General features: G+C 30.2%; 1 protein-coding gene across 3 annotated transcripts; it reads right to left on the bottom strand.

Annotated features, from left to right (window-relative positions):
• Positions 1-2381: 2381 nt before the first annotated feature.
• On the bottom strand, positions 2382-4131 carry LOC129616707 (uncharacterized). 3 transcript variants are annotated; one of them, XM_055532371.1, is made up of 5 exons: positions 3934-4131; positions 2957-3268; positions 2857-2907; positions 2690-2800; positions 2382-2630 (listed from the first exon to the last, which is right to left on the bottom strand). In XM_055532371.1, exons 1-5 carry the CDS (start codon positions 4014-4016, stop codon positions 2576-2578), a joined length of 612 nt encoding a protein of 203 aa, XP_055388346.1. In that variant the 5' UTR covers positions 4017-4131; the 3' UTR covers positions 2382-2575. The 3 variants fall into 3 exon arrangements, with proteins under 3 accessions (XP_055388346.1, XP_055388294.1, XP_055388371.1); XM_055532319.1 differs by lacking the exon at positions 3934-4131 and adding an exon at positions 3516-3847; XM_055532396.1 differs by lacking the exon at positions 3934-4131 and adding an exon at positions 3428-3845.
• Positions 4132-12940: the final 8809 nt, after the last annotated feature.

Below are 12940 nucleotides of genomic sequence, written 5' to 3'. Positions count from 1 at the left end.
ACACATGACTGCCATGTTTCATGAATCTGACTTTATTATTTTGCCGAATATAAAAAATTTGCTATTGGAGTTGTATGGCAGCCACCCGAACCGGTGCAGCTATCCCATTATAATATTTAGAGCATGTGTAGAATATAATTGGACACATGTATACAAAATTTTATATTTATAGCTTTATTAGTTTTTGAAATATTTAAAATAAATTCTTGGAGTTGTATGACAGTTACCCGAACCCGTTATCCGATTTAGTCCAATAACAATAGGGTTCGTCCTTGGCACAAAAAAAAAAACTTGTGAAAGTTTGGTGTCGATTGCATTATTCGTTTTTGAGTTATCGTGCGATCGGACGGACGGACATGTCTAAATCGACGCAGAATTTTACGCTGAGCAAGAATATATATATATGTCCATACCGCAGATGACTCCTTCAAGTAGTTACAAACTCCATACCAAAGTTAATATACCCTTCACGAAGTGCAGGGTATAAAAAGGTGTGTGCATACTGATTAATACTTTATAAAATATAATTATTACCGACTCATGAGAAATATGTTCTAAATTTATTAAGATTGAAATAAAAATAAAAAATTTAAAGATAATTTGTTTATTTTATTTATTAATAATTATTAATTACAAATGCTTAACATTAAAAATTTTTGTTTTATAGTTTGGTTAAAACTTTTTATTATGTGGTAAATTCTAATTTTGATATACAGTTTAATGAAATATGTTTTGTCCCACTTCTCACAACATTCATTACAAAGTTTAATAAAAAAAATTTTGTCGGACTTCTGTACAAATATCATTAAAAGGTTTAATAACAGTATTTTCTAAATTCTTTAAATTAACCATGAAATTCTTGGATGGTTTATAAAAAACTGTAAAATATTTTTTTTTTTCACAACTAATTCAAATTTTTTTTAATATTATACGTCTTTTTGAAATTTATTTTTATTATTTTTCAAAATTATATTACTTATATAAATTATAATAATTTTTTTTAAACACTTTTTTTCCGCTTCGCTTTTATAATATGAATACACCTTTTTTGCCACCTTGTACTGGAATAAGTTACAAAAATAAAACTCCCGCCTTTAAAATTCTTAATAATTTTTGCTATACTTTATATAGGGAAAAATAAATAACTCCTGCTTTTAAAAATACATTATAAAAAAACAAATTCTAAAAATTCTTGTGTATAAAAATGAAAATAAGAAGGAATACTGCTTAACTCTTTTAACTAAGAGAATTTTTTGTATACAAATATTGGTTAGTGGTTGCATTTGTGTGATGTAAACGGAGTGTCAAACTACTTATTAGTAGATAACTTTGGTGTGTACGAATGACTTTGTTACTTCATTCATTTACTGTAATTTTAAATTTTGAAAACTTCAACTTTATATTTAGTGTTATCTTTAGAAATCACCTTAAGTCGCAAAATATTTATTACATATATTTATTTGTTTTACACTTATTTACAAAGTATTAAAAAAATTTCATTAAGTACAACTGGTGCAATACAAAATAAATATTTTTCTTTTCTTATATCATGACCACACTTTTTTAATATACTAATTTGAGCAAAAGAAACCAATTTACGAAACTCGCGAATTTAGAACTTTAGCGATTCGCAAGTGGTTTGGTACTATGTAACAAAATCAAAAACATTTTTGACATTCTAACTTTTTTAAAATAGTCATACATTTAAACGTATATTATTATTATATTGCTAATTTTAAAAAATATCGATTAAGAAAGATTTGTAACAGTTAAGTTAAGATTTAAATATGTATTGCTCTCGCTCATTTCGTTTATTATAACCGAAGTTTGTAAGGCTACAGAAAAAAAGTTAAGTTCGATAAAAATAAAACGGAAAGGAGCAATATAAAGATGGATGCAAACCGGAATTAGTTTTGTATTTTATTTTGGCCTATATTAAAATTATAATTATTAATTTTCTAATTTAATAAAGCACAATAAATGTAACATTTACGTTGTTTAGTTTTATTTTCTCAAAAACTTAGGCTTATGCAACAAGATTCGTAAACGAAATTGCAAGTGAAAGTATGCGAAAGCAACATTCTGTTGTACAACTTTTGCTACTTTCACCAACGCAAATTTACGATATTCGATTTATAGTGTTAAAATTTAAAATGCGAGAATCGTTTAGCGAAAATAGCTCAACAGTTCACAGCTGACGAATTTACACGTATACTTACAAGATCTATAGAGGGACCTTTTTAACATCATAAATCTCCCTAAAGATCAAATCAATATCTCCTTTTTTCAAATTGTAAATTAGAAAAAGTTAAAATTCAATATCTTTCTATTTAACTAGTGCTTACATTCTTGAAGTTTTGTGTTATTAAAACATTAAAAAATTAATTTAAAAAAAAAACCTTCCAGGTTCCGTTCATTCTTTTAATATTTCAATAAATGCTACACTACAAAATATTTGTATATGTATTTATATTCAATTATTCAGATTTTATAGATGTATTGTTAAATCATTGCCATTGCTTCTCGTGTTAATTTCTCTGTCAGAATACCATAAATTGATTAAACTATAACTTTTTCAATATCTAGGCTCTTCTTTTATTCTTATGGATGATGAATTTTCGTTTGTACCACTGATAAATTATTATTTTTTGAAAAAGAAAACATTAATTTTTAATATTTACAACGTTACCCATTATTTATTGTTGAACTACTTCGGTGCAAAAAATTTTCATTATCAGCATTTCTTAATGCCTCCGTCAATTCATCGAGATCTGGTTTTCGATCCTCCTCTTCATAGTTTCTATTTTTTAAAGCAAAATCTTCATTATTTAAAATTTGTTTATAAAGGAAACTTACATTGTTGCAAGAGGGTCATCAAACACTTCAGGTTTAACATGATGCGGCTCTCTAAAAAAATATTATTACTTTTTGTACAAAAACTTAAAACAAATATTACAAAGCTTCAACATCATTATCAGTAATTATATCTTCGTTATCAAAATCTTCATCTGTTTCAGTTATAAATGATTCAGAATGCGTTGAATTTGATTCTGAGTTTGAAATTAGCGACGAATAACAAGATTCATCACTTGATTCACTATCACTACTACTTTCGATCGATTCAATACTTTCATCCTCTGACCTTTCTACTTCTTCATCCATGCGTGGTCGCTTTGCTCTTTGTGCCTCTGAGTCAGAATCGTAAAGCTCCAATGTTGATTTTTGTAATTTTACCGGACGATCTGCTTTAGTTTTCCGCCTTAACTTCCTAAATAAAATAACTTGCATTAAATTTTGTTTTTGCAAAGTATTTTTTTTAAAGTTTGTAAAATCACACCACATATGTGGTTTAACAAAAATGAACTTCTTTTTGAAAATTTACGTATATACATTTGCATATATGCACATGTTTTACGTGTATTTATACCTTTGGCTAAAACTTTTTTGTGCTATTAAAGACAATAAAAGCGTAAAGGAACTCATGGTTAAATTAACATCAAACATACAATACGTACTGCTTAAATTTCAATAACTTTTTTTTTTTTTTTTTTAACTCTTTTAGTTTTTTTAAAAAAGAAAATAAAACAATGGTAGAAGCACCCAAAGCTACAACCCTTAAAGTTTTTGACGCCATTCAGATTTATTGACTATTGTAAACTTTTATTGTATACACATTTTTTATATACATACGTACACACATACATATGTACACATACATACATATGTATGTAGTCAGTTAAAAAACACTGTATCACTACTAAATAAAAACAGACATTTGCATTGTTATAATTTCCAAAAATTAAAATTTCTGCAATTTACAATTCAATATGTTCATACACAGGTACGAGTTATCACTGTGGCTACACCGCGTTTATGGTGAACAAGTAAAAGAAGTTTGTTTCAGAATTTTTATAATGTTTTTCTACTTAGTACCTAAATTTTTTATAACCCATATTGCGACGACTTTTTAAAAGCAGAACTAAAATTAATGCAGCCATTCTTTGAGTTCTATTCATTCTTTTTTTAATTTTTTAATTGAAAGTATTTAAAAATTTAATAAAAAAATTCAATTTACGAATTTATTTCAAAATTCTCTAAAAAACAGCTGACTTGTTTAACAGCTGTTATTTGTTATGTGGGTCATATAACAGGAATGTATTTATGTTGAAAAATTTTTGCGTTTTCGAATCGAATGATCGATATGAACGATATTTCCATAAATTTATTCTTTTTCTTGAAAAAAAAGAATAAAGTAGAATTTAAATAAAGTACCTGAATTTGCATTAACATGTTGTACCACATGTTATATGTTCTTCGAGAAGGTATCTATCACGGTTGACAGAAATATAGACTTGAATTTAGTGTCAATTATCAAGCCAGTTTGGTATAAAACTTTAAAAAATTTTAATAAGAGAAAAATGGGACGTCACTTTCCTCAAAAAGATTAAAAACTTCTCATTTAAAAAAAAATAAACCTGATAGAGAATTTGAAAAGACTTTATAAAATATATAATAAACATCAAATAACAAATACTTATTAAACATAAAAAACATTTTTTGGTTATAAAAAAAAGTGAAAATTTTGAATGTTGACAAGCAACATATAATTTCATAATTACAATTTTATCAAACAAAAAATGTTATGTCGATGAAAAAGTTTTTTTTGAAAAAAAACCTTATGACATAAATTTATATATTTTGACAGCTTTATATTTTTAAAACTCTTTAAAGCACTAAATCTAAACTTGAAAAAATATTGACAAAATGCTTGAGTTCTCATTTTTTCTTAGCTTCTCTCATTTTTTCTCAAAAAGGCATTATATCAGTCGCTTTATATACTACAACCGGAACAAACTTCATGAAGTTTTTTCAAATTTTATAAAGTATTGAAAAACTTTCTTTTAGCAGACTATTAATTCATAACACATAAATTCTGCCACATTTTTTCAAAGTATTGTCGAATAGTTTTTTTTTAGAAGTTTGGAACAGCGTTCAGCTGATTTTTATTTTGATTATTTTCATATGAAAACGAAATTTTGGCAGAATGATATGTAACAGTTTGATATGTAAACAGCCATCAGACTTTACCACGGATCTAGTTCTTTTAGGATTTTTAGAATTATTATGGTTTGCTAAATGAATATGTACTCGAAGCGAATGACTTATTCAAATATTCATCGAAATGATATTATGGTTTACGAACAACCAAATTCGCTCGGAAAAAATCATTGCTGAGATTTGAAAAAAATCAATTTTGAATATTTTTAAAAGAGTAAATAAATTGAATAATTTAGGTAATAATGTTTTTCGAAAAATTTTATATTTAATTATTATTTTAACATTTTCACTTGATAAAATAAATGAAAATATGCTTTTATCAAGTACCGATATCTTCTACTGTGATGAACACACCAATAATAGTAGCGCAGAAGAGAAAAATGCGAAAATTGGAAGGATACGAAGATCAATCCAATCTATTGAATTTACCGGAAACTGAGGCAGTTATAATAGATTTTTTATAGCAGGTTCCAGATAGTTTAGCTCCATAGCCAAGTTCGCCCATATTTCCTTTAGTGTACATTCGTTCAGCCAGAGCTTAACTCCACCACGAGCTACCTCCGAAGTGCTTTCCATTAGTTCTACTATTTTTGCGAACTGCTCCCAATTCGTTATTTTAAACTAAAAATTTATGAATTAGTATATTATGCATATACGAACGCTACTTTTTGCTTTGCCATAAAAAAAAAAACAAATTTTTTTATCACATGAAATAGTTGCTACATGGACATTATTTAATAAAACTTCTTTTTTAATTACATTTAACTCATTATAGATATTTAAAAATAATGCTAATGTTTTAGGTTTTTTTTATAATTACTTCCATCATAGTCTTAAAATAATATATACTATCAACTAAAAAATGAAAATCACGCAAAGTTTTGAAAATTACATCTAATCAGACACAATTTTTATTCGCCTAATTTTGACATTTCCTTCGAACTAATTTTATTCGTTTCTCGAATCGTAATACTATTTAGGAGAACTCAAGAAAAATAACATTTGCTTCGCGAACCCTAATAACCATATTCTTTATATATGTAAACTGTGTATTAAAAAGAAAAAAAACAACATGTGTTTACACCTGGATCTCGTGATTCCAGGTGTAAACACATATTGTAAATAGTTCATAAATATGTAACAATCCTTCATTTCCAAAACGCAGTGAAAAGGTAAAAATTGCAATGTAACATATTCAAAATTGTTTATTAAATGTTTTTAACATTGTAAATATTAGTAAAATATTTTAAATTTTTTTATTAAACAACAAAGAAATGCGCGGAAACACAAAGGCAAGAAAAACAAATAATTAAAATTGTATTGCTAAGTTTTTTTAAGAAAACGTTTAGTATTTTTTTATTATAATTATTTATTTACACGGGTTCTTATTTCGAAAGTTTTAAATGCAAAAATATTATTTTTTTGGTCCAAAGAAATAGTATTTTTGGTTTATTACCAGCAAATTTGAAAAACAAAGTTTTTTTATCGTTACATTGATACTATTCCAAAATGTACCGAAAACATGCAAACAACACTGCAGTTGCAAAAGCTTTTCGTGTATTTGTAAAACCGTAAAATTGTATTCAATTTTACCTATATTTACCATTTAACTTAGGCGATATTTTAACTGTACTAAAAACTTTTTATACTGCGTTTCGGAAATCATTGTATATATGTATAGTATGTGTGTACAGCATGCAAGTTTTAATAATTGATAATTTAAATAATTGTAAATAGCAAAAAAAAATAAAAACAGAAAATTTTATTTTCATAAAATTTATTTTCCGAAGCAAATTCTTCAACATTTTAACTTAAACAAAATTTTACAATTTTATAAATCTGTTTTATAATAATAAAATTTCTTATGAACTAATTAGTTTACTTAATAACACAAAAGAAAATACTTATGGCACTTCCCTGGTAAGTATAAGGTGGGCGTGAAATAACGGTAACAACTTACCTTCAACAACTCCCGCCCCTCCCAAATCCAATGGTGTTATACGACCCGTGCCTAGTAGATTAGATGGTGGTCGGGAGGTATACTGGCTGCCACGAACGGAGTCTCTCTGATGCGAGAGTATTTTGACACCTCTTCCCTAGCTACTCGTGGGACCAAACAATGATAAAAAACAAAACAAAGAAACAACAACCACAACAACAACAATAAAAACGTCCAAGCGGAATAACACCGCTAAAACGACGTTTGACAGCGTCGACAGTCTGGAAGCGAAGACAACCCGAGAGGACGGAGGTTAAGTGGCGAGGGCGTAAGATGGTTCCTGCGGTTCTTGGAACATGGAAAATCACCCGATGAGACCAGGAAATTGCCGAGCAGAGAGAGGCAACGGTGGGGAGAAACACGAAAAGCACCCCGCTAGAACAGGCGAAGAAAAAGAGGCGCGATGCCTTGACTCCGTAAGAAGAGGAGGCGAAAAGGAGAAGAACGGCAATGCAGAGGGCAGCGGGAGTAAGTACCACCCACCTTGAGAAGGCTATTGTCGACGAATTAGCCAGTGGATGGGATATCATCATTCAGTTTGAAGGTATACACTTCAAGTCGGGTTTGGTTTTCATCGAGTGTTCCGATGAGGAGACGGCCACCTATATTAAAGGCGTAGAAGTGGACGACGTTGGTTGCAAAGAGAGGAGATGATATCCCTGAGCCACACATTATCACCCTATACTTGCCCAGAAGCACCAACCTGAAATGGGAGAGGACGCTGGTAATTCTTCATGCTCAAAACAGAGGAATACACATCCCAGCTTGGAAGTTGCTGGGACAAAAAGAAGAAGGAAGGGGGCAGTTGTTGAAAGTTGGTATTGGCAGAACTTCAGCAGTTGCCATAGAAGGAGAAGGATCCAAATCATGTACCGATTCGATAAGATCACCGTGATAGCGCTTAAAAGGACCCAAAAGGTTACTCAAGGAGTGGGTGGATCTTACGTTCGCGTGCGAAAAGAAAAAAGGGAGGTGGACCACTCAAAGGCAAAAAAGGACGCGGAGGATGAGGAAGGAAGACCCCCATTACGTACGGTTGAGGAGATGGAAAAGGTCCTTGATCTCACCCTCCTCAACCTTCAAGACGAACCGCGGGTTCGTCTGAAATCATATCGTTAAATTATGGGGAAAGAATCCTTCCAATTAAGGGACCTTCCATTGAGAACGCAAGAGGGAACCGGGGTCGCCCAGGTGAACCTCCACCACGTCAAAGCCAGCTACAAGCAAGGCAGTAATGGCAAGAATGTTCACCAATCAATAGCTGGGGCTGGCACTCATCCAAGAGCCTTGGATACATAGTGGACACATCAGGGGTTCATCTATTAGAGGAGCACAGGTAGTTTACGATTTTGCGCAGGATCTACCTAGGACGTGCATTGTAATAAGAAACAATATTAATTATATTCTACTTTCAGAATTCATGACGAGGGACTTGACATCCGTCAGAACCCGTGCTAACGCAGGAGCAGAGTTCTGGATATTGTTCTGGCGTCAGCCAATTTCGCAAGAAAAGTACAACAGGTGGCGCCACTCGAAGTACAGGAGCTAATAAAATACTGTAACAGGAAGGGACTACCTCTCATCAGTGGGAGTCTTACAGCTCTTGGGGGAGCAGTAACATTAATCCCAGAGGTGAGTGCTTGCTAGAATTTTTGTTTAGAGAAAACCTAGACATCACATTCAGCAGCTCGAGTGTGCGTAACCTCGTGCGAGACTGGAGGGTATCTGAAGAGACTTCCATCAGAACCGGACCACAGAATTGTCCGGTTTAGCCTTTGAGGAATCGCTGAGGAGATTTTCTTCTCAAGAAACCCTCGAGACGCAAATTGGGAAAGGCACAGAGAGGGTTACACGGAGAATGAAATCCTTTCTTCTGAAGACAATAGAGAAGGTGATTGATCGGTGTCTCAGGACGACGGTGTTAGAAGACACTAACTAGAAGTCAGCGGCAGCCAGCACGCGCACCAAGCGAGAAAATCAACAGACACCTTTGTGTAAATTGACCGATGTCATAGCTTGATCGCTGGAGCACAAATAAATAGCGATGCGTGCTTTCCCAGATACCTCGAACACTGCGATTGCGCATGCCTTGCGAGACAGGGGCGTAGAAAGCACTACATCTTGATGTGTAACATGCTCACATCAAGAAAAGCTGAGACAGCCATGGGACAAAAGACCATGACCGTTCTTCCAACCAAGGGATGCAAATAAGGAGCAGTACTATCACCCTTGATGTGGAGCTTAGTTGTCGACGGACTTCTCACGAGGCTCCCTGGGCGGGGCTTTGAGTGCCAAACATATGCGGATGACATTGTCATTATTGCCAGGGGGAAGTTCGAAGAGGTTCTGTATCATACAGAGGGTGGGACTCATCATATCGTGCTTTACGGTGGGGCTCAGATTCAACCAGACCAAAACCACGGTGGTGCCTTTCACTAGAAAGAGAAGTCTGGGACGTCTGCGTGCAATAACGTTGCATGGAGAAACAGTCCAACTAAAGGAGGACGTCAAATATTTAGGTTTAACGTTTGACAAGGGGCTTCGGTGAAACAAGCACGAAGGGGTGGTCCTAACAAGGGCTACCAGGGCTATCAAGGTAAGTTTTAGGGATGTAGCCCATTTATCATGAGGTGGATGTGTACCATAATGATAGTGCCGCGACTAACATATGGGGCGGTGTTGTGAAGAAAAGGGACCACGCTCGAAAGTATAAAGAGAAACTTGGAGAAACTGCAAAGATTAACGTGCGAATTCATTACGGGTGCCATGAGAACCTGCCCAACGCCAGCAATGGAGGTCATTTTAAAAAAATGTATAGAGTTTATATGAAGAAAAAAAAATTATTACCGTTCTTTTATATTTTAAGTCATTTACATCTAAAAATACCTAAAAATATTTATATATAAATAAATTTTGGAGTTTTTTTTTCACGTCTGCAAAAAATTTTTCCAAAAGAAAATTTCTTTGCAAATTAATAAAAAATATATTTCCTAAAATTGATACAAAATCAATTGCCATTTAAATGGGTACTGAATTAAATTATGAATCAAAATAAATGTTAAATTAAAATAAAATTTAAATTGAAAAATTTTCCTAGAGTAAATTCACCAAACTCTAAGCATATTTTCCTTTTGTAACAAAACTTTACTGAAAACATCTTTATATTGAAGAAAATATTGGATATTTTAAGTAATTAGTGCTAACTTAGAATTAAAAAAAAATTTGTTCGAAAATCGAATTTCGTTTGTTCGAATTTCTTAAAAATTTTGATTATATGCATATTATGCAACAAAAATATTTCAAGTTTGAAAAATATCATAGCAATTAAATAATAATTTGTTTTTATTGCTTACATTTTTGTATATGCATATAACTAATATCATTTAACCAAAAGTAAAATTTTTGATTATTAAAGATAAACAATAATTAAGGAAAAAATTATTTTCAAGATTTTAGTTAGAAGAACTTAAAAAGAAATTAGACTGAATTAGAAAAAAACTGTTACGATTTAAATTAAATGTATTTGTGTTTTTTCTGGATTGCAATTTTTAGAAGTAGGTTCAATTACATTTTCAAGAACTTGGTTTGTTGGATATATGACCCCCATCATTAAGATTTTTCTACCTCTGAACAGCTTTTTTATTTCTATCAAATCAACATTGTTGATAATAAATTGTTTTTTCCTTTTCTTGTATTTATTTGAAAATATATTACGACACATAAAATTATAACTAAATTGATGATAAAAATTGGATTAATGATGTAAATCATTATCGCTACTTTATCTCATATAATGTAATTCTCCATTTCTTTATTATTTTTTATTTGTTTTAAATCTAAAGTTTCTAACTTAATACTATTTGTTATATTTTCCATACAAAAATAAATTGGAATAACGATATTACTCTAATTCAATTCTAATTTTAAAATATAACATTATTAATTTCAATGGATCATTCAATTATTGAATATTATATAGCTTTTATTTAACAATTATTTAGCAATTATTTTATTATTACAATTATTTAGCAATTTTTCATTTAAAGCAGTTTTTATTAATATTGTTCCATGTATTATTTTTAAATTTTTAAATTTAAATTTTTAAATTTTTCTCAATTGTTTTGCGCGAATTACTTGCGAAAGATTTTACAAAAAGATTTTTTTACACTGTCTGACGTTCCTTTTAATTTGTTTTTATGTCTTTCCAGACGTTTTGGAATAATATGTCATTTGAAATTGAAATATATATATCTTCAAATTTTGAATTCGGTATCGGTTATTTCAAAATTTTAAAATCATCGATAATTTTCAACTTAGTAGCCTTCTCTCCACGTATAGTTGGTATAATGCCACATATATCTACAGGCCATCAAGCTCAGAGAGCAAATCAAAAATAAATTCCAAATTTATATGGAGTTTAAATCGAAGGTGTGTCGGAATTTATTTGTGTTACGACAATTCATCAGTATTTTCCGCTCTACTGATTCAACATATTTTTTTAAATTTAAAATTTAAATATCAAAACAATCGGTTGGCAAGTTCCATCTGAAAAATGCATTTAAAAAAAAACAAATGCAAATATTAAGCGCAGACAACCTTTCTTGTCTTCCGAATGGAAGGGTACTAAATTACACAGTAAAACTTTTGAGTAAAAAATAGAATTTAAAAATAAATTGAAGAAAAAAGCAAAAAAATAATAATAATCTAGATGGCTTTTAAAACTATACTAAATAAAACGAGATTCTCAAAAATTAAAAAAAAAAAAAAAAGAAATATTTCAATCGGCATAGTATTTCGAATACATAAAACATTAAGAATTGTTTTTGGATTGTTTTCCGATTCAAAATTTCGGAAAATATTTTCAGCTTGGAGGCCTGATAGGTATTTATGGCATTACATTGGTATTTGTAATAATTTGGTGTTTCGCAAATATAATATTTTCCTGTATTTTTTCGATTTTCTCATTTAAAAGGTTAATGTTAATCAATATTTCTAAATATTGCAATCGTTTAGTTACATTTCGGTTTCCTATTGTTATATCTTTTAAAATTTTATTTATATTTAAGTGATTTTTCTTAATATTTTCCTGTAAAATTTTGATATTATTTTGAATTTTATTATTAATTTTTATTTGATTGTTTTGATTATTTATAGAATTATGGGATTTTATCGACGTAAACGCATTAGTAACAAAATTATGTGAGACTATGTATGTAAAATTTAATTCCCACACCGACTCGAATGTCCGACAAAAACAACATTTTCATACCAAAAAATTTAGAATCACCTGATTTCGTTTTCGTCAGGGATGATAAAATAAAACCAAATTCTGCACCAATTCACGATGGGCCGTTGCAGATTATAAAAAGACTAAAAAGTTTTTTGTGGTTGTTAGGGGTAAAAAACAATTATCAATATCTATTGACAGGTTGAAGCTCGCCTTTGGAGTTTCTCCATTAGAATTTTCATAAAACTGTTAACTTTTCATTTAAAAATTTCATATTATTATCAAATACTTTTTGATGCAATACAATAACAATATTGTTTCTTTGTAATTTCATTTGTGCAACAATTTGATACATGTTGTTTAATCATCAATTTTGCATCGAAAAAAATTTCTTTTTTGGGTCACTTGTTCACCAATAATGTTCCACTGGGAAGGGGGTAATGTAGTGACCATACTACATAAAATTGAGATTTCTTAAAAACGCTAACACTTACATATATTGAATTCACCCTAAAAATAGTCCCGTTAACTTCAAAGAAAAGAGTAGTGAAGTATTCAACCTAGAAAGTTTTTATAAACAAGATTATGTATAATATTAAAGAAACAAAAGTGTGATATAACGTAAAGCAATATAAAATTAGAATTTAAGAAGAATG

This window comes from Condylostylus longicornis, unplaced genomic scaffold (assembly GCF_029603195.1).
Source record: "Condylostylus longicornis isolate FDR11 unplaced genomic scaffold, ASM2960319v2 ptg000001l, whole genome shotgun sequence".
In the NCBI taxonomy this organism is placed as follows: Eukaryota; Metazoa; Arthropoda; class Insecta; order Diptera; family Dolichopodidae; genus Condylostylus; species Condylostylus longicornis.
Note: the sequence above shows the minus strand (reverse complement) of the source record. Positions and strands in the feature narration are given on the sequence as shown.

Bases quoted from the DNA above. Each gene is read 5' to 3' on its own strand.
- LOC129616707 (XM_055532319.1), bottom strand. From the start codon at position 3,634: ATGGCGTCAAAAACTTTAAGGGTTGTAGCTTTGGGTGCTTCTACCATT. The intron at 3,269-3,515 runs GTACGTATTGTA...TATTTTATTTAG, and splicing joins AAGTTATTGAAATTTAAGCA to GAAGTTAAGGCGGAAAACTA. The intron at 2,631-2,689 runs GTAACGTTGTAA...ATAATTTATCAG, and splicing joins AGTTCAACAATAAATAATGG to TGGTACAAACGAAAATTCAT.